This window comes from Theobroma cacao, chromosome 4 (genome assembly GCF_053813885.1).
Source record: "Theobroma cacao isolate CCN51 chromosome 4, ASM5381388v1, whole genome shotgun sequence".
Taxonomy (NCBI): domain Eukaryota; kingdom Viridiplantae; phylum Streptophyta; class Magnoliopsida; order Malvales; family Malvaceae; genus Theobroma; species Theobroma cacao.
The window spans coordinates 33,093,456-33,119,769 of record NC_142642.1 but is presented as its reverse complement, the minus strand read 5'-3'; the positions used below and the strand labels follow the sequence as shown (position 1 = coordinate 33,119,769).

Genomic DNA, 26,314 nt, shown 5'->3' with positions numbered 1-26,314 from the left:
AAAAAAAGGAATGACCAACTGTTCTCAGAAGTCGAAACCCCTTCCCCCCGCAAAAGAAAAAAACAAATTGTTCTCAGCAGCAGCCACCAGCATGATGGTAGTCACCAAACTGATAAGTGACAAGCGATGAAGGCAGCTAATGGTCACTGATGACCGACAACCAAATCAAATGAAACAGTAGCTAATAGGGACAGACAGGGAGGGGGCAACAGCTGGAAAACTCACATCCCTTGCCGTGGTAATTGCAGGCTTGAACTCATTTTGGCAAAAAAATTTACTCCTATGAAACACATGGGTCAATCGTTGCAAAGGAAGAAGTTATTTTAAAAAATTCAAGTTACTTTAGGGCAACCACAAATATTTTTCTGCAGCACTAGATACTGGGAATCCAGAGAATATTCTCCAGGAAGCTTTTTTCACAAAACAAAGGAAACTTATTGACCTTCCTAACACTAAGTTTTTTTGGTCACCAAAAGTAACAAGAAGAAACACGTTAGAATGAAATAATTCATACCATCCATGAGTAAACGACATAATTCAGCAGCTTCAGCAGCTTCATCTTCAATTTCCTCTTCTGCCTGAGCTTTAGAGGGGCGCCTTCTCATCTTGAGCCCCTTAACACCGTCCACTTTGTCAATCTTGTTATCATTGTTAACCTCTTCCCCTTCTTCAAATTCCTCTGCGTCAAGCAAATTTTCAAGGTCACCAGCAAAGGAATCAAGATCACTATTTGCCTCAGAGTCACTTTCATTTTCTTCACCATCAACAGCTGAAAGAGACTGAACTTGTCGATCCCATATTTCCTGACATTTTTCTCTGGTCTGCTGTTGCAACTGGAGAAAGGACATTCGTTGGCCCCGTGCATATTTGCTGATAGTTGTCGGATCAACCTTGACTCCTGATGCAGCTTGCTCACTTGAGAGCTTGCGTATCATAGCAATACGATGCCACCTAGTTTGTTTTGCAATCACTTCATCAGGAACATTGAACTTCAAAAGAACCTGGAAAGAAAAAAAAGAGCAGATATGAACCAAATAATATACATCAGGTTCTAATATTATGTGAAAAAAGGGCAACAGTATGACCACTTTCTATAAATTTATTCTGCTTTGAATGATAGAAAAACTTAGAACCAAATTATTGATAAAACATTTACACCATTTCTGCAAGAACTGCAAACAGAATTTGGTTACTATACTATATGACAGTACCCTCATAACACCAGAAGTAGAAGACTTAAACTGTTAGGCTCTATTGGGCTCTAAAGAAAACATGCAAATCAGTTCCTTCCTACATGATTTCTAGAAAATTGAAGATAATTTTTCTTTAAATGCACCTAAATGACAAACCATTGAAATTCAATGCAAATGAAATGTTTGATTCTTAATGATTTAATTTTTCTCAATGTACTTATTTTAGGAACCATGTAATAGAATAATTTCAATGAAAAATTCAGAAATGTTGACTAGCTGGAACTTATTACACATATTCAATCAATTTTAGAAAGTTCTTTTGTGATTTGACCACATTATCACTAAATTTTAACTAAAATTGGCCAAAAACCTCCAAAATCTACCCTATTTCATGAATTTTATGTTTTAGCCACCGCAGTCTTATTAATTTAGTTTTTTCCAGTCAAGAGATCCGAAGTCAATAAACCATACAATTTAACCACTTTGAAATGAAATCTGTCAAGTTTCAATGAGAGGTGATGACACAGACCACAACAACTAATAACTGGTGTGACAAAACACACAACTTAAGTACCTAGTAAATAAATAATTAGTTAAATGCTAATTACAAATATATTAGACTAAATAGTAAAATTACACTTAATAAAAACTAATGTATCTAGAAACAGCGTGTTTTAAGCATTATTTCCCTGCAAACAATATTTCCTTGATTAAAAGATTGTATTTTACGATTCTTGCACCCCCTATTCCTTTCTTTCTTTGTTGTAGCTCCACCATCCATTGTGGATCTTTCCATTGTTTTTTGTTCCCCTTCCATCTTCAAGATCTCCTTTTTGTCTGTTTCAATTTCAAATCACTTCAAGCCCTTTCCTCTAATGCAAAGTAATAAGTTTCGCACTCATAGCTACCCTTATGGCTCCATTGTGCTAAAAAATCTCTTTGTTTCCTCCTTATTCCTCTCTTTCTCATCTCTGCTTGTTCCGCTGTTTCATTTCTCTCTTCTTCATGAGCCCTCTCTCTCTCTCTCTCTGCCTAGATCTCAAATTTACCAGGAAATCTACACACCTCAATTTGCACAGATACAAATCAGTGGCTCAAATGTCACGTAATTTCCTGTTCAACTTTATGTTTTGCAATCTTTATGGTTGAATTTGCCAGTGAATTTTATCAGTTCTGTTCAACTTAAAGTAGGTATGTCAAATTTAGGGGCAGCTTGATTCAAACACAACATTTAAACGACTCTTAACCAAACGAGAAAAAAAAACTTGGCAAAAGATTGCAGGAGAAGATTGGGTATCATATTAGAGTTACACTACTGTTCATTCTGCGTTTTCTCTAAACATGCTCACAGATGGTAAATCACATATTTTCATGGAGGCGCTTGTAGGTCAGCTCTTTACATGTCCAAAGCACTTTAAATGTGTTTCCCTCATTTAGTCCGCAATACACCCGCCTTTTCCCTTGTATACTTATTCCTCATCCTACTTTTCTCTATACACCCACACATTAAACATAAAATGCTCATCTTATTAGCCACAGTCACTTTTTGCATATGTTAATACTTAGTTGCCCAATAATCAATCCCACAAACTATTGCTGGTCTAGTCACCCCTTAAGTTCCAATGGAATTTTTTGACAACACATGATCCTCATCATTTCACCCAACATGGTTAGCGGCATCCCTAGAGATTTTCCCATCCTTTTGGATAATTGCACTACATCCCAAAATTGTTTCCTCCATTCCTACAACTAGATCTATTAGATTTGCATTTCAAATGTAATCTTAAATCAATCAAATCAATACCCGTAAATTCCAAAGCCACCCCATTACTCATGTTTGGCATTACACTTTGTACTAATGCATTAGCACTACATCAACAAAAAGTGTAAAACAAGGTACAGAATATTGAATATACCTACTGAATATGCATAGGAAGTTCACTTATTACAAGGGTAAAAAGATAAGAGATGGTCCTTGATCTATTGCTATTAGACACTATGTGTTCTTTTATGTGTCTTGTACAAGTAACTGCTCCATTATACATGTCCTCGCTCAAGTAGCTTGGAAAGAAGCAATATGGACTCCTTTATTCTCAAAAAGGTTTCTCAAGAAACTCCATTATAAACCCAACATACCTCCCCCCCCCCCCCTCCCCCTCCCCCTCCCATTTTTCTTCCTCTTCACAAAAGCGAAAGGAAAAAATAAGCATTTCACAAAACAAAAGCTATTGCCTCAGCAAACTAGATAATTTATGTTGGACTTTCACATCCTCAATTTAAATATTTTTGCAGTATAATTTGGAAATTTCCTTTTTTCTGTACTCAAACATTTTAAAACGTTTCATACTTAAATGCTTTTATTCCAATATTACTGACCTGCCATTAAACATGAGGGTATAAAAAAAAAGTGAGCCAAACCCTACCCACAGTAGCCAGATTTCTAGCCCCACTTAAAAAGTGAAGAAAAGCTTTGGCTCTAAACTGCTAGAAGCACCATAAACAAACGAGAGTGAACTAGTAGATGCACTGTCAGCAACTGAATAAACCTTGGCAGCATGAGAACATATCAGAGTGGAGTATCTACTTCAGCTTTTATACACTAGTCTACTAAAAGAATTCTTCATTCAGCTTGAGCATTCTTTCAAGGAATGACTACATTATATTATATACTAAAAAATGAGGTCAGCATACATAATACAGACAACAAGAGAACAAAAGATAATAACAACAAAATCAGAAATTGTGATCTTTATCTGATCTTGATTCTAGACTTTATTTAAGCTAAAATAAACCTTACTGAGTCGTAACTTTAAGTGTTCTGGAAATGTAAAGTTAGGCCATCTTAATTTGGCGGATAAAGCAGCTTAGAGACAACTATATTGAAACCTTTTGAAAATAAAACAGCATTTAGAGATGCAACATTATAGCAGATCCACCACTATCTAAAAACTATGACAGCCAAAGAAAAAAAAATTTTGACAAATTTTCTTATCAGACTTCAATAGGAAAAGTTGTTACAAGAAAAACTCACCTCTCGTGCTGCCTCCATGCTTAATCTACGAAGGTCAGCATCTGTCCCAGTTACACTAGAACCTCCACGACCAGCAGCTGTTTTCTTCTTCATCATAGCATTTGACATTGGAGCCTTAGGAGCAGTACGAACGTAGCTAAATCCTAAGCCTCGACCAGAAGGATCACCGACACCAGTTATTTCCAGGCGCTCAATACATTCTCTGTCCTGGAAAAAGGAAGGGAAGAATACAAAAGTAAATGATAAAATAAAAAACAGAAAAATTAAATATAAGAGTGGCAACTACTACTCAAAAAGTCCGAAAATTTTAAAAATATGATTCAAAAGGACAGCTTCATAATGCAATTTCTTTGCTTTTATCACTAGCAGAAGAAATAATATTTTTACCTGGCTTGTACATGCAACAAAATTGCTACTGAGACTCCATGGAGTTATCTGAAGCTCTCTTTCAATGTGTGATGCAGCAGCCAGAGCAATAGCTTCATCAGGGAGTTGACTCATTGCAGATGAAATAGTGGTAGGATGTGTTAGTCGTGTGATTCCTAAATGTTTGAGCCGGTACAGACCAGCTTGCATGCTTTCATAGGCACACACCTGAACAATAATGAGAAATGAAACAATCAAGACAGATGAAATACATTAAAGCACAAGTGGCTTCCCACTCCAAAGCCTCCTTTGTTATCATTACACAATCCATATTTCAAAATTCAAGATAGGACCACAATCAATAACAAAACATCTTGTTTTTTCCCAATTAAAAGGAAATAAAAGCCTATTGTCTTCAACAAAGGGAAATGCATAGAAATGACAATTCGTGCTGACAGAATGTATATTTTACTTTACAATCATCTTCCAGAAAAGCGTATAAGGTAAAGAATTAACATCATAGTTATTATCATCTCACTGATTAAAGTTTTAACACATAATAAGACAGATTGATAACTCCAGTAGACATTACACAGGAACTCCAATTCTCATCATGCTTCTTGCAACATGTGTGCATGTACACTCTGAGACCCACACACCGATGCATGCAGATTTTAATATACCGAGTAAGAGGTATCCCAAAATAAAAAGTGAAACCTACAGCTATGCAAATACCACCAAAAGGGATGCCTTTTGGTATTATCCATCGCACCATCAAACAGGAGATAGAGACTCCACAAGTCCCAATCATACCACTTCCAAGATTCTGACCATCCAGCCAGCAGTTGAACAACAAACACACATTGATCACTACTCTCCACAAGCATAGGAAGCTTAGACATAATCCATTAGCAACTGAATAATGCAGGAAAAGAATGGTAAAAGAGATTACACTTGTGTTTTATAGTTCTGATATTCCTTTTCAATTCCCTACCATTTATGGGCTTCCTTTTCAAATTTATTTGCATAAGTTTCTTCAAAATAGAAGAGAAATAAGGAAGAAGCAAAGAAGAATAAGGGAAATTACAAGATAAAGAAAGCATCTACAAAGATCATACAGAAAGGGAAAAAGGGAGAGATAAAAAGTATTGAATAAGACTAAAGCATCATAAAGAAGGATTGAATGTGAATTCTTTTTAAGTGACTTTTTATACTTAAGGTTGTTAAGATTAATGATGCGTTGCAAAGACTATTTTAAGCTTTATTTTGATATACGCAACGCCCGTTATGAAAATCAAACTGAAAAGAAAATAATTAAGATTCTTTCAACAATATGTACAAAAATATAATATCAATAAATTCATTTATTCATTTCTAATAATTGCAAGAACTTAAATAACCATAGGAAAGAAATATTGATGAATAAAGAAATGATGAAAAAGTATGCATACACCTATAGAAAAGATCATTTTTTTACTCAAGTTCTATATGTAATAACAGTTCTGATGTTTGAAAAAGTGTTAAAATGTTAAAATTTAACTCTTTATATTAATACAATTTTTCTAGTAGTAAAATTCCTAATGATCTTATATATGATACCGATAAATTGAAAATGGTACTTCGAAATACAACAATGCCAGTGCACCATTCCAAAAGAAAAACCAAAACATCAACCAGAACGATACTGACAAGCTTGGCTTACATGGCAAAATACAGTCCATGCTCTTCTGAATCTAAAACACCTAATAATAATGACCTTGATCAAGCAACTTCCAAAAACTTCAACAACTAATGGTAAGCAAAAGCACCTAAAAAATTAAAAAAGAGAATGTAGGTATACATTCTAGGTAAACACTATTCCATGTAGCATATAATTTAACTCAGCGACTCTAGCATGATTAATACAAACCAAAATAATGTCACCAGCACTGCTTTTCTTGCTATGAATATATCTAAAAAATTAATAACTAAAGACTAACAAACATAAAACTTGAGGTTGCAAGCCAGGAGACTATTTAGGAGGATCCCTAACTATTTTTCTGCAAAATTGTGGCTGTCAGTTTTGCTTGCAAAATTTTTTTTTTTTTTTTTATTATTTGAGAAGGGGGATTTGAACCCTGCTTTTGAGCAAGGGAATCATGCACCAAACCACTAAGGCAATTTCTCAGGTCCAAAATCTCAAAATTGTTAAATTAACAATGAAAATGATACTAAACAGTAACCACAAATACATCTTTGAATGACCTTTCATTATTGTAAATGCAAAAAACAATCTGCCTACATCTTCATTCTTCTTCCAACTTATCATAGAGTGCTCATATAAATAAGGCTAAGAAAAGGAAACAAATGCATATGATATGTGAAACTCACATGCTCCGGAAAGACCAACTTTCTCAGAACACCTTCGGGTGGAATATGGAAATCAGGCTTCATGGACCAAATCTGCCGTCCACTTTTATCCCTCTGGGGTGCAAAATAGGCAAGTGTAGCATATAAGCTAATAGAAGATAATAGAAGAATGATTCAGAAAAGTAAAAATCTGAAAAATTTGAAGATCAATACGAACGTCAAGCAGGACTAAAGCAACTTTTTGTTAATAGTTGAACAGAATTTAAGAGAATAGAAGACACAAAAATTACCCGCAAATAAGCACATTCCTTCAGCTTTTTCCTGACAATTGCATCTGAAAGGTTAGGAAAATGAGTAAACAACTCATCTGTACCAATGAATGGAGTCAAACCACGCTTGGCAGCTGCAGAAAACTCCCGATACACATAAACCAACATCCTATTCATGAGATATGTCTGAAGATTCTTCAATCCAGGAGAAATTACCTCCATGAGAGGCTCCTGCAAAGGAAAAATGGATCAATAGGAAAGGGAAAAAGAACGAGCATTCATTATGTTAATTCTTTAAAAGTACTCACACAGAACAACCATACACTGTCCAAAGAATATATGCACACATACTAACGACTGAGATATGGATTTATCTTGTGAATTACAAGAGAAAGGAAACAAACAAGCAACAAGCAACAAGTAGAGCAACAAACAACCTAGCCTTTGCTAAGCATCGCCAAACCAATTAGAAATAGGCAGAGAAACCCAACCTAAATCTAGGGATGCAATAAACTTCAAACTTATGTACTTAACATCACTTAATAGAAGTTGTACCATCTTCTGTTGTACCTAATACCTCCCAAGCTCGACCTTTTAGCATGGCAAATTTTCCCCTTAATTTAAAAAATGAAATGATGCCAAAGTTCAACCAACGAATTGTACAGCATCAAAAACCTAAATTTCATAAAACATACAATTTATGTGTGCATAAATCAAGACATGCATACATTCACACACACAAGTGCCACAAGTCCACACCACAGAGAGAACCCTCAATCTAATCTCTGTGCCCTTTACCCACTCTCAACTTACATATAATAGATTTTTCTTGCAATTCTTCAGCCAAAATCCAGCAGGTTAATGTTAAATATTCATCCATGGAGTTCATTTTAACTCAAAGTTCAACTTAGAGAAAAGAACTATTCAAAAGTTAAAAATATAATACCGTAAAAGTGACCATAACAAAAAAAGGGTATTTTTTTCTTCAAAAAAGATTCACATCCCTTAAACCACATTTATATATTGAATAGATTAAACTCCCTTATTCTAGCAAGGGTTTAGGGTACAACAAATTGTATAGATTGAACTCCACATGCACACTAAAGTTTCTTTACAAAAGCCCTTTCCATCATGGCTAACAAATTTTAACAAGGGCCATGCTAATACAGGTCTAGGCAGGTGGCCAACACAATGATCAAGTATATTGACAAAACAGGCAACATGCAGCATCGACATTACTCACCAGAATGTTATCAGCAGAAAATTGCATCAAACAAACAGATTGCAAATTATTATGATACATAGAAATTCATTGCACAAGTTTGATATTATATCTTGCAAGGCTACATGCAGAACGACCTATAGCTGTAACAAACCTGTTGTCCGACAACAGCAATCTTATCAATACGTCGTATGGAAAGCTTTCCCTTCGCTGATCTAACCAATAGGAAGTCTGTTGATGGCACCTTGTGAGAAAATATGGGAGCCTTGTACATGTTTGTTTCAAGAGATGACTGGCTACAGCCGGCTTTAATATCTCCAAGGAAAGGTGATTTATCAGCTGGCTCTAGAAGCAGAACATTTCCCAACGTTTGATTTCCATTGCGTAACAATCCACCAGTTTGATCACCTGAAGATGCTTTTCGATAGTAAGTGCACAGGTTTGCACCCATCCCTGGATTGCTCAAAAGTAAAGGCCTCTCCTCACAATACCTGCACCATGAAAAAAGGATGAAGTTCTCTTGAAATTTACATCTATAATATTCCCATTTACATGAGAACCCTTTATTCATGATAATGAAAATTTTTCATGTACTCAAAAAAGAAAGCATTAAGAAAGATTAAAAAAGCTTAATTTATATGCAAATGCAACAGAAGACAAGATAATAACAGCTAATGCCCACAAAATTTACTGAAAAATGCTGTCTCACACTGGCTAGTTCTATGGTTCTCTTTTGACTTACAGAATAAAAGAAATTATCATCTATTCAGTATGTCAGAAAGTAAGAGATTTAGAACTACTTTCCATTAGATGGAAATTAACTCAACAAGGAACATTGTTCTGTTTCAATATCTCTCCATCAAAAGGAAGTAAATAAAATCTATAATATTCTCTCTTTCTCCATTTATTACCAGTTAATTTTAGTTTGGATGCTTAACAAGAGCAATATGACTCAATGAAAACGCTTGAAAATAAGTAAATACCTCATTTATAATTTGATGAAGATGACTTTGGAATGACAACCATCAAATCCAGAAATTCAAACCAAAGAGCCATGTTTATTTCAGACTTCAGAGACATTTTATGGTGTTTTTGGGTTTTTAATCAAAATTATTCCTGTCCCTCAATGTGGAAAGCTACATGTAGCACTTCCTTCCAGAGAGATTAACAGCTTATAGTATATCAGATGGACAAACACAAGCTTCAGATGCTTAATCAGAAAAAATATTTGCAGTAAAAATGACCAGACCAAAGCAGAGCAAGGAGAACATTTGCACACACCCTAACCTGGCACACCAGCTCAACCATGATGACCTCTCTTCCCTAGTGCCAGGAAAGAATAAGCCTTTTTCTCACTACTTAGGATCAACTACATGGATCATAAGCTACCACTATGCTCTGTTTAGAACCATACCCTCAATAGACTTCGTCAAAAAGTATGCAAATTAAATGCATTAAATCCAGGCGTTGTACTTGTTGCTCATTAAATATGTTTTAATTCACAAACGAATATGTCCAATGTTGTCATAAATCAAGAATTAGACAGTTTATCACATTAAATATCAGAAATTTAGAATATATCACATATATTTTAGAAATGCCCACCATTTTCACAAGAGGTTCCCCATTCATTACTACACAACCCTAGTGGTACACAGCTATAACATTTTTATTTTTTTTTGCTGGTTGACAGCTAAATGATTTCTTGGATCACTAGCCTGATGGAGAACATGACGCACTTTCTTTCTCACCATATAACAATTTTTAAATCAGAGCAACTATTAGTATCAATTTGTTGTGAATCATTTTCTTTCCTACCTTACACGTGAAGGCCAGGACATATGATTTAAAACGTTTTCTTCACCATATTTACCATATGGCATACTTCTATCATAAAGAGAAAGCAAACAATCTAAATGTATCATCAATTAGTTGGCAAATTTAATAACTGCTTAATATATGCTTCTTCAGTACAGCTTATGCATTGTCAATAATAATTATCTCCAAAAGCAAAAGTTATAATGTAAATGCAGTATATTAAGAAAAAGTTATAAGTTCTTCTTAATATATGCTTTTTAAATGCATTGTAAATGAAGTATCTAACATTATAAATTATAAAAAATTAGTAAAAAAAGCATCATAAAAATTCAGCAGCTAATCTAAACATCATAAACAGCAAAGTTCCAGATTAATGATTCACATGTAATCAGATAGTAGTCAATCCCAGATTTATAACTTGTGCAACCAGATAATGTCAATTCTATGGATGACATCGAAAGAAAGCCAATGAGGAGGATAAGATCGATGAATAGACAGTAAATGCTGCAGCTCAAAAAAATGTCTTAACTCATAAAATATTATAAATTTATTATATTAAAAATCAAAATGAGAGGAAAAACAAAACAGAGACAGAATGACATTGAAAGAAAGCCAACTAGGAGGATAAGATTAATGATTCGACAGAGAATGCAACTTGGAGGATAAGATTAATGATTCAACAGAGAATGCAGTAGCCAACTAGAAAATGTCTTAACTCAAAAGATTTTAACATGTATTAATTAAAAACAAAATGCAAGGAAAAAAAGAATGGAGAGAAACAAAATTACATTGAAGACACTTACTCCATTAGAAAAATGTGACCATCTCTCACAGAAAGATCAGATTTCTTCTTAAATGCCCCGGGAGGCCGTAAAGACTTATTTTCTCTTTGAAGTTTTTGTGCCCTTGGCAATAGATGTATTCTTGTGCGAATAAGATGAAGCAGAGAATTTGGTTGAACATTTTGGGTAGCAAGAGACTTATCATCTTCAAGGTCCTTCCCAAGATAAAACATTTTTACTGTTTCTAATGGCTTGAAATCTACATGAAAACAATCCCAAAATAAACTGTTAAGATCCTTAAGAGATCTAGACATTATAAAACATCACAAAGCAAGCACTCAAGAAACAAGCATTTTCTGATTAATAGCTAAAGTACAGTGGATGAACATGTTAAAAGGAGATGTGTACCTAGCTTCTTAGAAGCCTTTGCTTTAACAGAAGAGACAGTTTCCTCAGCATCAACATGTAGTTTGCTTCCTTTGCCTCCCAAGCTCTTCAATATAATTTTCATGGGTCCTTGTGTTGGCAGCCTCCCTTGTTGCCTGACAGCCACCTCAATATCATGTGGATACCATATCGCTCTTGGACGGTGAAAATTTGCTATATCTTTACTGCAAAGTAGTAGATTAAACTCAATGGCTGAAGTCTGACAGATAATTAATAGCATGCTACCATTGTAGTAAAGCAAGTAAGGCATTGTCCAAGAGCCAGGAAAACCCGACATACAACAGAATGATTAACCAGGAATACACCAACATAGAACAGAACCATTCTAAAGAACTATAAAAGTAATTACATTAAGAGAGAAAATGTTAAAATATCTGCAAGATCAATAAGGTTTATTCTGCTAAATAACAGCAACAACCTACTCAATAGCATTCGTGCTAGACAGGGATACTACCCAGATCTTCCTCGTTGCTAAACCTAATTCAAATTCTAAACAGGTTTGCATCTACATAATCCATTGGAACTTTGTTTGATTAAGGGGAAAGGAAGGAGACTGCTCCATCTCCTTGTTTGGATAACCTTTTAATGCAAAGGAAGGCTTTGGACAGGTGAATATACCCCTCCAAACCACTTTAAAAAGAAAAATTCCAAAACTTGCCAAGTTGAGAAGATTTGGAGCTGTAGAGACAAAATTCTTGATATTTTAATACTTCCCTTAAACATATAAAAAACGAGTTACCATTTCCTTCCCTTTTCAATCCTTAACCAAACAAAGTCAGTAAACTACCCATCCCTTCTCAAGCAAACCAAACAAGGGGAACCGTATATTACCTTTCTCTCTCTTCTCCTCTCCCTCCATTCCCTCTCCCTCTCTTCCCCACGTAGTTACCAAGCATAGTGTATGTGTAAGTTACTGGTATTAGAAACTTCAGCTTCTTCCTTCTATTTACTTTTCAGTATGTAGATGAAACTACTTTAATAAAAGCAACTCAAATTCATTTTATTGCATCCAGTAAACCAAATATTATTGCCAGACAAATTTAAGCCCAAGAAAAAAAAAAGGCAACATTTGGTATAATTCTTCAAAGTGAATGCAACTCATAGTAAAGAACAGTACATAAATATGAAAAAATCAGCAAAAATAAACATGTATCAAGAACTACCAACGGCACAAGCATGGAATCGAAATGAACAATAAAAAGATATTAATAGGAACACTTACTTGCTCAACTTCAACTTCATTGTTTGAAGCTTAAGTGCAGGTGCTGAATGATGAACTCTGACACCATGAGCCATGCGTTTATTAGAATTTGATTGTAACTGTTGAGAAACTTTACGGTTCACATAGAACTTGTCATTAGCAATATTGAATTGCCAACCAGGTTGATATTTATGACCTGACACCTCGGAAGAACCAAGACTGCTTGGCTTTACAGGTCGAGTAATGATCATAGCCCCTGCATGGAGCTGAAGATGTTTACTTTCCTTGTTATCAAAAATTTCAAAAAGCATCTGCTTATCTTGAAGATCAAGAATTAACTTAGGCTTTGCAATCACACTATGTGGTTCCCATATAATATTGTCTAACCATGACCCTTCCATCATATCTCTATTTTGCAACGTAAGTTGGTTAAAACACCTCACAACATCACTTTTATCTGTATCTATGGTAACATATTCTCTTTTATGATCACCATCATTTGAAGAATCTACTCCCAACGGAGATTCCAACCTTAAGAGTTGGGGATGGAATCTGTCCATGAAGGAAAGGTCCATAGATCCTGAAGAATTTCTTGAGCCAAACGGTTCCAAAAAAACAGAGGAACTACAAAGGCTGCTGTCATGGTCCTTCTCATAGGGTTTTGTAGAATGCTCAGACAGTATATTTTGCCCCGTCTGTGGAATGGTCTCTCTTGCAACTGAAGCTTCCAAATCAGAGACAGAGATTTCAGGACTCTCCAAAGAGTCGCCACTTATTGCAGGAGAATTGTCCCAAAGAATTTGTTCTTCCCAGTCCAGCTGGTCAAGGGCAAAAAATCTTGGACATGAAGGTGACTGCCATCCAGTAGAAATATTTACTACTATGTCCTCTTTCATTGGTTCTGGACTAGAATAAGAATCCTTAATGTGTTCTTCATTGTGTGCAGACATTGCCAAGCCTCCTTGCACAAGAGGTTCATCAGTAAATTCAGGGCTATCTTGTTGGATGGCATTTTCCCATCCAATGAATGAAAACCCTTGACCAGTGCCCTTTAGAAATACCTCTTCATCCTCTTCTACAAGATCAGATGCATCCATAGATTTGTATTTCTCTGGACAAATGAAGTGGAGAACCAAAAATTACAACAAGTGAAAACGAAGAGGGATTTAGGGAACCCCAAACATGATGTGCCATGCACCGGCTATTAGATTTAACCACACAAATGAAAGATGAAAAAATTTATACTAGGCAACATACCTCTATGAGTGAAATAGCCATGCTCTCTTTTATCTGCTTTCTTCAAGGGTTCATGAATACCAAATATTTCTGAAAACCGTAAGATTACCATACCATCTTCAACACATAAAACAGGCAGAGGAGTGGAACCTTGACCATCTAATGGCTCCTCCAGAACACCAGCTATTTCCTGTTGGATCATAAACATAAAAACAAGGAACATGTAGTATCAATTAAATCTCCCTTTATCAAGTCAAAATCAAGAAACTGATTCACCAAAAACGAATTGTATTTCATATTATAGTTTGCCATAGTTGAGCACTTAAAAGAAACAGAACCAGCAAATCAATTATGAAAAGACAAATTAAAAAGCAATTTCCTATTCTAAATTTCTAAACAGCAACCTCATTATGAAATATGTTCAGTAAGTTTGTGTTAATCCCATTAAATGCAAACATTTGAGAAATCAGCTGCCATACAGTCCAATGGTCATCCTATCTCACACCTCTCTAAAGGTAGTTGAGGAGGGGTGAGGGGGAATATTTGATTTCATCTACAAACCTGTCATTATTACTGAAGCACATTAGAGGAATGGTAAACATGACCATGGCCCTGTGAGAGGCTTGTTAACTCCCATAAATGAAATAAATATGAACCAAAAAGACACTGCAGATACTTATGTGAAGGGGGCTTTTGGTGCCATTTTTCATGATATTGCAGGACTGGAGGTCAAAATCTGCATACACACTCTTAAATATCTTTGTTTCTAATGCAGAATATTGGATTGAGCCAAAGTCGAGAGTCGGAGGTTAAAATCTTTTTATTTCTTGTTGCTTAACCAGGACTAGTGATGGAGCAGCCGCCTCCAAAGGTGTTTAGGAAGTGTCCTAAGGCTGGATATAATGTCCAAGCCCTAATTTTGCACATGTGGTGAGAAGCTGAATTGGGAGATTGAGTAGGCATTATTAGTGCTTTTGTGTCTTAGATTTACGCTTCTTTAGGTTAAAACCATTGGTTCTTAATTTATTTTCTGTTTTAAGTGTCAAGGGTAGTTTCTTAATTTCTGATTTGCTAGAAATTTCAAATTTTGAGTCTAGGACCTTAGTTGGGTTTTCCTTATCCTATTGGATTTTGTTAATCATCTATTTAGAGTGCAAGCATTTCTTAAAATCCTAAATGGGAATAGGGGTTCTAATTCTTTAAAGACAAGGGATGCTAAGAGTTTATATAAATCAATGAGCTATTTCTCAAGATATAGTTCAATATCAGAGAATTTCCAGTATTATTGCTTTGTTATTGTGTAATGCAATCAACCTTAGGTGTGACTCCTGAGGAACACTAGGCGTGAAGCTTAGGGATTTCTTTTCTTTATTTTATTTTAAGTTTCCTGTTTTCTTTAAGTATTCAGATTATAAAACGACTATAAAACCTAGTCCAACAAAACCAGTAAGATTGATTGCATCACAAAAACAAAAACAATAATGCTGGAAGATCTCTGACAATGATTCTATATAGTACAACAAAACTGAACTAACATGGGGTACTTATAGCTAAACCATAGACCCTATTTTAATTGCAAAACACCAAATAGCCCTAATACCCTAATGCTTATACAATAAACAATGTACTAGTTAATAGAAAAAACTTAAATCGATATCTCTATATATAAAGATTATAAAAAACCCTTGAGTCCTGTAATCAAGTGAAGCTTGAGCCTTTAACTGTAGCAACTCAACTCAATAACACCCCTTAATTAAACGTCAAATTGTCGACCATGGTCACTCAGGAGACAAATATAATCATTAAATAGAGAATATCATGCTCCGAAAAGAAAGAGTCATAAATAATACAAGAACAACATGCTGCTAATTTTCTGTTTGCTCATCCTATAGAAAATATAATCTGCAGATTCATTTTTGCAGTTTACAGACAAGTTATGAATTAGCTAACAAGTTCCATGAAGTGTTTTAAACTCAGGGTCAAACTTGCCAGACTGTAGTTCAACTGCTATACCAGAATAAAGGTACAAACTTCAATGTAATATATTTTGAGAACCATCAAAATGACAATTAGAGAATATTAAAGTCCAAAAGGTTGCAATCACAAATAATTTCATATCAGATGAAATCTCCAATTTTCTTTGACATGCCATCCCAAAAAAGCTAATCATGGTTGTCCAAATATTTCTTACACTATTAAAAAACAGATCCAGACTTGAAAATTTAAAAGATGTTATATGAAAAAACCAAAACATTACATTGAATACTCACCTGAAAATCTTCAGTACCATCTGCTTGTTTTTCACTATCTGAAGAGCCACACTGTACATCATCCTCAGGAGATTTTTCTACTTCAAATGGTACCGTACGCTCTTCCTGCTCACCTGAAAAAAAGGTGCTAAATTCAGTCAAACAAAAAATAGAATGAAAAAGAATAAGTTTTTTATCATAAAGAATACAGTCGAAGGTGAAAGATGCCATAAAAGCACCTGACCTAGGATGCCTTGGCATGGGTGCCAAGAAAAGCACATACCACAATAAAAAACATAAAATGGAAACAATTGATAATTACCAAACCAGAAAATACTACAGTTCAATAGTGTAACTGCTGATAAGGCAGTTTGAACCTGTGTATGCTTACCTACCACCTCTTGTTCCTTTTCACTTTCCTCATCCTCATCATAGTTTTCATCATCAAATACAGAGGATTTAGGCTCCAAAGCAGAAGAAACATCAGCAGTAAAATATTCCTTTTTGGGAAGTAAACGGTCCTCCTCAGTAGCAGCTTCAATCTCTGGACCATCATACTCCTCGTCAAAATCTTCATAGTCAATGGCATTTTCAGCCTTCTCATCATAATCTGCCACAATGAACCACCATTGAATGCATAATCAGAAGATTAGACCAGAGATGGACACCAGATAGGGTTGTAAGGCAGACAAAACTCTAGCAACAAAATTTTTTCAAGCAATGACGTAGAACGTCCATATCTTTTATGTCGAAAGGTTAAAAATAAATAAACTCCATTCCATAGTGTAAAAAATATATGAAAGAAACACAAACAATAACCAGAGGCATATATCATGATGAAAGCAAAAACTTAGAAAATCACTAACAATTATGAGGACTGCCCACAAATCTACAGTAGGAGACAGAACCATCATAGTAGCTCAGCTTGGGTGCTCTAAAAATACTTTTTGCATTTCAATCTCAGGAATTAAGTTATGCAAGCTTCATAGCAGATATTGCATGCTTGGTTATCCCATTCTTTTGGGTTTTAAGCTAAGGAGGGTAGTTGCCTGTTGAGCGTAAAGCAGCCTACTACAAGCCACTTTACCACCGGTTCAGACATGGGGAAAGAAATTTATGGATTTTAGACCAATCAAATTTTGCTCCATAAGCACTAAGTTTCCAAAAAAACATCAGGTTTTGCAGCTAAATTAACTTTCACTCTATGACCCAGACACTTAGTATGCTACTGAACCATATGCCTTCGAACGCATGAATCTAATAAAAGAAAGTTTTTATCTTTTAAATATCTTTTTTAATATCCATGTTAGGAAGAGAAATCCAATCAGAAATCATTATTTCAAGATTAAAAAAATGCTTTCCAACAAATTTTTAATAAGTTACTGTATCAACTATTTGAGATCCAGTAGAATCATGAGCAGAAAAACAGTTCTCTTAAGTACAAGTGGCCTTTTTTGATCAACCAAACTCTACCTTCAGTCTCAATACAGAAAGGTTCCTATAAAGAATTACCACTAACTGCATCTTAAATATTATTCTAATGTAGCCAACACAAATAAAGCATAATCAATTAATTGAAGAAACAAAGATACTAACAGAACATCAAACACGGCATGAGATAGATTTTCCGGCCATACAACATCACCTTGGTCAGCAGCATCAGCAGGAGTGTGCGGTGATTTTTCTGACAGCTGACAATTGAACAGCATTATTAGGATGACAAACTCCCAAATCTTAAAAATAATAATAAAACACAAGATACGATCGCCACATTATTATAAATCATACATTTTAGAGGGGGGAGGGGGGGACAGAGATAAAACACACATTAGATTAACATACATCTATATCCGTAAGAGATGGACCCAGCTTGTCTGCTACCGCAGCAAGATGCTCCTTTGCATCCTAGGACAAAGAAAGTCATTGTTAGCTTTAATGCAGCAATTAAGAACACAAACATACCTAACAGACAAAAACCAACAATAAGAAAGTAAAAAACATATGTTTACATACAAATAGCATTGACTACTAACGAAAATGAAGGCCAAGATAGAGATAGCTTTATAGGGATGCCAAGCCAAGCATCAGACTCAACAGCTTAAGCTGATAGCTCAGGCCAAATTAGTATGTTATCTCCTACAAGGCTTTATAGGTTTTGGAGCATTCTTAGCTTGGCTGGCGTAGCATTACTATTTCTGAAAGCCATGTAGGCAGGAATCATGGGTCCTTCAACAGCAAGAAAGTCCTTCTGATCCAAAGGAAACTAACGCCATATAATTATCAGATATTTAGCCCTACAATTCCCTAGTTTAATTAGGTGTCATTAGTTTTTTGATTTGTTAGTTTAATTAGGTGTCAGAATCATTAGTATTTTTGATTTGCTGGAAAGGGAATTTTCTTGGGTTCATTTGGTCTTATTTTGAGCCTAATTTAATTAATGAATCTTTTTCTATATGGCATTTGGTTTATAGGGCTTGAGTCTCATGATTGACCCAAAAATTTATGTCTAAACCAATTAAGATTGGAGAGTTTTTGAAAAACATGTAATTAAGTGATAAGCTATTCTCTGTATCTAAAGTACATATAGCAATTTTTCCATACAAAAAGAACTTTCTAGACACCCTGTACTTATCCTAAAATCAATTCTAACAAATTCAGGGCAGCATCAACATGCTTCTGTTTCACCACTCTTTTGGTGCAAAACCCATATTAACACAAACCCTAAATCCTTATTGCTCCTTCAACCCTAATTTCACGTTCTAACAGAACCACAATCCCTAAAACCTTAATTCCCTCCTAACTTAACCCACCACAATAAAACCACATAAGTAGATTTGAAAAAAACTCTCCTACAAAATCAGGCCTGAAACAAAGGAAGCATATCTTCTCCATTAATCAGAATCAACCACTTCCCTTCCTCACATCCGCTTAATTCTATCCTATGCCACCACCCGAACCCAGCTCAGACTAAAACGAAACATATTACACGCTCCAAACCCCATCAAGAATTTGAGATTATACCAATTCTTTAACATATAAAATATGCAAAGAGCAAGCTTTCAACAACTTCATAAACAGCCACAACAAAATAATAAGGCTTTTTTTAGGTTCGTGCATAAAATTACTATCAGTTTAAGCTCAAAAAAGAAATAAAAAAGTAAAAAAAATTACCTCATCAAGATAATCAGCATCAAGATCACCAGAATTATCGACATTCCCAAACATAAAACCCAGAAGCCGATTACCCCCACTAGCTTCCTCCTCGTATTCTTCTTCATCATCATCTTCATCTGGTCAACAAAAGGTTCGCATTTTAATGAAAAGAAAGGAAATTTAAATTCAAAATGACAAAAAGAAAAGAATATGAAGACCTTGGAAGCTGGAGTGACCCATATTTCTTTCTTTTTCTCTGGAAATTGGAGAGAAGAGAACCCAGAAGAAATTAACCTAACCTATATGCATGGAGTCTTTTAAGCACTTCGGGAATGGTACTGAGAGGTAAAAGAATTAGAAAATAGAACAAAAATGAGGTTAATAAAATTGGGAAATAAAAGAAAAAACACATAAAAAAGAAGTGAATTTAGTTTGCTTTATAAAATAAATGTAGAAAATTTCGCGTGCTGGAATTGCAACGACAGAGGAAAGGAGGATGGCTGTTGAGGAAAGGGGTATTTATAGAAGAGCTGTCAGCTTCGATTTTTTTGATTCATAACTTAAATGGGCCAATTGGGTTAACGACGCTTTACAAAGTGACGTGTATCGGTCCGATTGGAGATTGGAGTCTCCGTGCTTTGGGCTCTAACTGGTTTTAAGCCCTAATTGCGAAATTATGCTAATATTACTATAGTAAAGGTGAAATGCATGTCACATTATCTAATTAGTCTTTATATTTTATTAAAATAATGAATTTAATTTTTATATAATAATTAGAAAAATACCCACACGGATTTATAAAATTTTATAAACACTTGTTGTTAAAAGTTATGAATCGATGATAAAAAATATATATATATAACTTTTTGTTATTACAAAATGTACAAAAATTATTATAAAATATGAAAAATTTTCTTAATATACATCAGCGTGAAACCTCATTACCAATTCTAAGGATAGTTTCCTTTTTCCATCTGTTCACCACTTTTATATAAATTAACTATGTTATTCCCCATCTATTTTCAGTTCTTTTCTGTGCCTTTATTTAGTTTCAAATTGAGACATAGAATAAAGATTCTGTAAGAATAAAGATTCTGTAAAATCGGTTAAAACTCAGCCTTAGCTATTCCCTTCTCTCCCCCCGGTAATATCTATTACAGGAGACAAGAAATAGCTTTTAAATATATAATAACTAAAATACCCCTTATAACCTAAAAATATTACAACTTTAAACCTATAAATACTTTTTTTTTATTCTCATTTGCCCTTTTCTTTCTCTCTCTTCTCATCTTCTTTCCTCTCTCATTCTCTCTCTAATTGGCACTCAACACCGACGACGACGGCGGCAATGGCGACGACGGTGACGGCAACAACCGAATATGGTCGGAAAGCGTCGATCTAGTCCTTTTCGACAACATTCAATCGAGATCCAACCAAATCTGGCACTCAACGGTCAGATCTGGCCGCGTGAAGCATTGGATCTGGTGCTTCCCGACCAGATCCCACGGTTAGATCTGGCACTCCAAAGCCAAATCCAACCATTGGGAAGCACCGATCTGGTGTTGTAGTGGCTAGATCCGGCCACATGGTGCGCCAGATAGGCGTTTTGTTACACTAGTTGCCTTTTCGACGACAGACCCATAAAAAAGAAAAAAAGAAAAAGTAAAAAAATAGAATAAAAGATAATAAATTATTTATAAATTTTAAAAATATTAATATTTTATATATGATTTAAATATTATTAATATTAATATGATTAAAATATTAAAAAAAATTAATATTTTAAACTATTAATGTTTTATGTATTAAATTATTAATATATTAAAATTTTAATGAGTATAAATAAAAATAAAAAATATTAATATTTTAATTAAAATAATATTAAAATATAAAAATAAAAATATTATTAATTAAATTATATTACAATATTAATATTTAAATTATTAATTATTAATATTTTAATTAATTATAAATTATTAATATTTAAAAATAAAAATAAAAATAAATAATTATATATAATAAAATATATTTTTATCTTTTTATTTTTTATTTTTTTCTTATTCTAAAGTTATTGTTACCAACCAAACACTGCAATAAATCATAATAATTATTCATACTCTATTCTATTTTTCATACTAAATTACGTAATACTTATTTTATTTTATTTTTACCTCATTCTTAATAATTATTTTATTTTATTTTTATATTTTATCAACCAAAGGTGTCATAAGTCTTTACAGGAGAGTACAATCACGTTAACACGGGAAATAGTTGAGTCTACAATAACGGCTGCTGCTAGTACATTATCCGAGAAATGCGCATAATGGTACAGTCGGGGGTGTTCTAATTTCTCTTGATTTAGAAAGTTCTGTTGTGAAGAATTCAAAGTATAATACGCAGTAGTAAGACGCAAAGGCAAGCAATGAAGACCCTTAGAAAGGGTTTTTGATGTTAATTATGTCAAAGAACATAGTCGGTTGTTTGTGCACTACTCAGAGTTGCTCTTCAGTTGAGTGGAGCATAGCCCAAACCTTCTTTGCTACAACAGCACAATCATCTTGAATCTGCTTACCTTTTCCAACGATTGCTCCATTGCTTTCAACTTATCAAAGGCAGTGCAATAATAAGATCCATATTTACAGATTCAAGCAATGTGAAAAACACATTCTATACTTTATATGCTTCAAAAACTTAGGTGGCAGAAAATCAAGGGGAAAAGGAAAGGAAAGGGATATTAGATAGAATTTGACAAATGATAAGCAATCAAATAAGTTTAAACAGAGTGCAGCTGTCATATGTTGAGACAGAAAGCTTACTTCTTTGGCAATTGCCTTTTGTTCTTTCCATACCACTCAGTTAGACCTGTAATGTTCTTCACTATGTCAAATCTTGCCACAGAGAAGATAATTTGCTTCCTCTAGTCTACCAAGTAGCCACTATTCCATTATAACTCTGTTGGACTTATATTATTAATTTTGTAAAGTATAAAAATTCGATTTTAGTAATTTATTATACAACAAGTAAATCAAACCACTTAGCTAAAATATAAAGACTAATCGTATCATTTAATCTAAAATTTAATTGCACAAATAACAAATGCAAGAGAATCCAAGAGACTCTCTTATCACAATTTTACCTATCTTTGTATCTACTTGTTCTGTATTAGTGTCGACAGGGGAACCAGTTTTTCTTTTTAATTCTCTGCAGCAAATGGTCCCACCTGTTCTTCCTCTCTTTAATTTTTTTTCTTAATTTTTATTTTATTAATGACTCGGACGTCAACTCCTCAATCCAACACTTGGTGTGAGGAACTGGGGCATAATTCATAACTTTATGAGAAGCTTAGAAAAAAAAGACTTAAGGAGTTCTACTGAGAGTAAAGCTATCGAAGGGTTGGGTAACTCGCTTAAACTGACGAGCTTGACTCGATTCAGATTGAATTGAAATTAGCTTTTTAATCTTAAATCTAGTTTAATTCATATCGATTAAATTATTTTAGTACATATATTTAATTTTACCAAAAAAAAAAAACTTGGAACCTGATCCAATGGGCTTAGTACCCTACACCGTAGTCTCAGTGGGACTAGAAGGGCCGAATTGCACCGTGCGGACCTTAGCAAAACAATTAGACTGCGAAGAAAATGGCCCAACTGCCATGCGCTAGCTTATTCTCTTTACGCCCCCACTTGAGCACCATAGCCATCACGTTATTATTTGCAATTTCTTGTTTTGTTTTGTTTTGTTTTCAACGAGAGGCATACATGGGATTTTCCCTTCTCCGATGTTCTGAGTTACAAAATTCAAACGTGCCAACTATCAGAGCTTTTAGTTGTACAGGGGATCAATGTTTTAAAAGATATATACTGTATTATAACAAGGAAGAAAGCAAACGAGAAGAAAATGTAATTAAATTACGCTTGTTGTAGCAAGCAGGGCACGTAGTTTTGTTTAGTAGATTACAATACATAAATTTCCCTTCATTTCGTTGCAGGTCTCTGACAAGAAACCTTATGAAATTTATTCCGGGAAATTCAGAATCTGCGTACAACAGGATCCTTAGCAGCCTTCTAGTTGTACTAGTAGAAAAACAGCTGAAAATAACTCAACCTAACAAGAGAGATTGGGTCCAGGATCAACGCCAAGTTGCTTACAATAGGCGGTGTAAAACCCAATACGCCGCTGAACCTTTTGTGGTGCTCCACCTCCACATTCGATTCTTCCATTGATAGCCTTGATCGTTGCACCAAACCCTTGCCTGACGACAGGGCGGACAGCATTCATCCAGTACCACAATGCAGTCTTAAATGAGACAACGGGGTTGGTGGCCACCAGTTCTGGATTGTTCAATAAATTAAGCCCAAGGGCTTTTCCTGCGTTCCCATAATTAATGTTCCCTGTAAGCTGAATAGGTCCACGACCATGGTAGGACTTCCCTGGGGCACATGGGTACTGTGGACTGTTTTCACAGTACCTGTTGCTCTTGTCAATCTCTTCTGTATAGCAGAAGTCTGCACAATAGTCAACATTTTATCTGTTAGATTTAAACAAAAGCTTAAGTTAACTGAATTAATGCCCAATGATTTGCTTATATAACATATATAGACAGGCATACGATACAAACTGATTTCAAATTATTATGATTAAAGAGTGCTATGGGCTTTGAATTGTATAACTTTTAAATCAAACCAAGTTGCTTACATGAATAATGAGCTTTTGTGAAAAGTCTATGCTCAGTTGAAAAGAAAGAGAGCTTACGTTCAGTCTCATGTGTGGCATGTGCAAAAAAAGCAGCAATCTCGCGCTTGGAATCAACATCAGAACCTAATTTTCCAAAATCAGGAAACGAATCGTGTGCAGTCAGAAAAGCTTGTCTCGTGTAGAATCTCTTCCCTACACAATCTGAACGGGCTTGATTAATTATCCCGTTAAAGAATGCAGGTGACACGATACTGGCAACTGAAGCACCGCCGGGAGATTTAGAGAAACAAGGGCCACCTTTGCATCCCGTGCCACAGTAGTCGTTGCCAAGACCGCAATAACCGAATTGGCTGCAGCACAAGTTTGGTGCACAACCACAGTTTTGAGCCAACACATTTTGGGGCATGGCAGCAGCGGCTAGAATTCCTACAAGAACAACTGTTAGCGAATATTTTCTCATAGCTAGGGACTCCATTTTTAAAGAATGAGAGGAAAATTTGTGGTGAGCGGACAGGTTGATACACCATGTATTTATACTGTCATGAGGTGAAGAAATATCTGCAATAAATTTGGACAGGTAAGCTTTTACAACATCGTGTGGACTAGGGGTCTATGATCTAAATTGACTTGTCAATAAAAGGACAAGTCGTCTAGACAGACTAGAATTCACCAACCGCAAGATTATTTGATGAGGTATATCTTCGTTTCCTGGCGTATCTTCCATATTCAATGAATTAGTGATAACCATATCCCAATTTCCTCCCACGTTGGGTTATGTTTCCAGGAAACAACACCCTTAAGGTAACGTCATTGAAATTTCACAACTCGATTCGGACACGGCAGTCTTTTAACAGTTGTACACTATTCAAGAGTCACTTTTCTGATCACAAGACACAACAATATTTCCATTTAGTACGTATAAGTGTAACATCAGGGGTAGCGGTCGTATCCTGCATTCTTTGCTAAAACATACTATCAATTACATATTTCAATCACATTAAAGTCCTATTGGTTTAAATAAAATTAGATTATGATCCGTGCCTTGCAGACAAACTTCTTTTTATCTCTCTTTTTCTTTCTTCAATATATTTTTTTTCTATGATTTTCACGTAGTTAAAAGAGGATTTCTTTTTACTTATGTAATAGATAAATAATAACATCAGTGTCTTCATAGCTTACTACATTATAACCTAGATAAATAATAGTATCAGTGTCTTCATAGCTTACTGCATCATAACCTATCTTATTTTCGAGTAAGTACAGGAATCCATCCATCCATCCATCCATCCATCCAAAAACCTTCCTGGAATCTATACATCCAAACATCTCTAGACTTTGGTTTTCGAGTAAGTACAGGAACATAGTCTTGTCCTGTTAGTTTTATTATTTATAGTTTTATTTTCGGTTGGGAAAAGGGTGGGGTTGGGGAAATGAATAAATTGATTGAAATAAAACTGCCCTGTTAAAATCCAATGAAACACGAAGAGTATAAAAGACTATGACACTCCTTAACTAATGCTTCAAAGTTCACTGTTAAAGCATGTATAGTTGGTGGCTATCATGTTGAGTGTGAACAAATTCATTAATGCCTCCTTTTTTTCTGTTGTGAATCCTACTTTCTGAATCATCAAAATTCATGAAATATAAAATTTTATTGACAAAAAAATTATAAACACGTAGTAATTTCATGAGAAAAACATTATCAGGAACAATCTTAGAAAGCAAAGTAATTCTCCTTTGGGTATTGCTCTGCTACCATTGCTATCCTTCTAAGATCTTTCTCTAGTATGAGTCTTTACATTCTAAGAACTAAATACATTAAGAAGTCGATCATTTGTTGTATCTTGAAGCTGTTCGCTTGACCAGCTTTTGTCAGATTTCGGATTCTATGTCCCAATCAAGTTATTTTTTTTAAAAAAGTGAATTTTATTAACCATATAACCGGTGTGTCATTGTTAGTCTCTAGTTGAAGCTGTCAGAAACTCTCATTGACATGGAAATCGATTTGGCAAGAAGAAGCTTTCCATAAGGCTCAACAGCTCATAAAAAGGCAGAGATCCCACGAAACGATCAGTCTCCAATGTCCCAAGCAAGTTATTGAGGTGGGTGCAGGAAGAGATCCCACTGCACATTCGATCCCATCTCCGTGCAGAAAACAACTCGCTGCACATAGCCATGCCACAGCCAAATGCAGCCCACAGCATTAACACAATTGGCTTGACCCCTCGTTTCGCTTATCTATCTATCTATATATATATATATTAATTAATTAATTAAAATACTGTTTTTTTTTTTAAAGT

At 34.8% G+C, this 26,314-nt stretch overlaps 2 protein-coding genes across 2 annotated transcripts in view; both read right to left on the bottom strand.

The window, feature by feature from the left end:
• The window catches only part of HAF01 (HAC13 protein (HAC13)), a 28,286-nt gene extending 8,484 nt beyond the window's left edge, over positions 1-19,802 (bottom strand). The window contains exons 1-16 of the mRNA XM_018119381.2: positions 19,535-19,802; positions 19,335-19,453; positions 18,006-18,068; positions 17,809-17,854; positions 16,555-16,773; positions 16,185-16,297; positions 13,936-14,104; positions 12,700-13,789; positions 11,439-11,641; positions 11,052-11,289; positions 8,585-8,921; positions 7,230-7,439; positions 6,961-7,053; positions 4,612-4,818; positions 4,225-4,431; positions 515-1,001 (exon numbers count right to left, since the gene is read on the bottom strand). Of these exons, the coding sequence (XP_017974870.1) occupies positions 515-1,001; positions 4,225-4,431; positions 4,612-4,818; positions 6,961-7,053; positions 7,230-7,439; positions 8,585-8,921; positions 11,052-11,289; positions 11,439-11,641; positions 12,700-13,789; positions 13,936-14,104; positions 16,185-16,297; positions 16,555-16,773; positions 17,809-17,854; positions 18,006-18,068; positions 19,335-19,453; positions 19,535-19,556 (3,823 nt within the window). The 5' untranslated portion in view covers positions 19,557-19,802. The remainder of the gene's footprint in view (positions 1-514; positions 1,002-4,224; positions 4,432-4,611; positions 4,819-6,960; positions 7,054-7,229; positions 7,440-8,584; positions 8,922-11,051; positions 11,290-11,438; positions 11,642-12,699; positions 13,790-13,935; positions 14,105-16,184; positions 16,298-16,554; positions 16,774-17,808; positions 17,855-18,005; positions 18,069-19,334; positions 19,454-19,534) is intronic.
• Positions 19,803-23,219: 3,417 nt separating this feature from the next.
• Positions 23,220-24,522, bottom strand: LOC18602385 (endochitinase EP3-like). Its single transcript, XM_018119383.2, has 2 exons — positions 24,072-24,522; positions 23,220-23,824 (listed from the first exon to the last, which is right to left on the bottom strand). The coding sequence occupies exons 1-2, from the start codon at positions 24,487-24,489 to the stop codon at positions 23,424-23,426; spliced, it is 819 nt and encodes a 272-aa protein (XP_017974872.1). The 5' UTR covers positions 24,490-24,522; the 3' UTR covers positions 23,220-23,423.
• Positions 24,523-26,314: the final 1,792 nt, after the last annotated feature.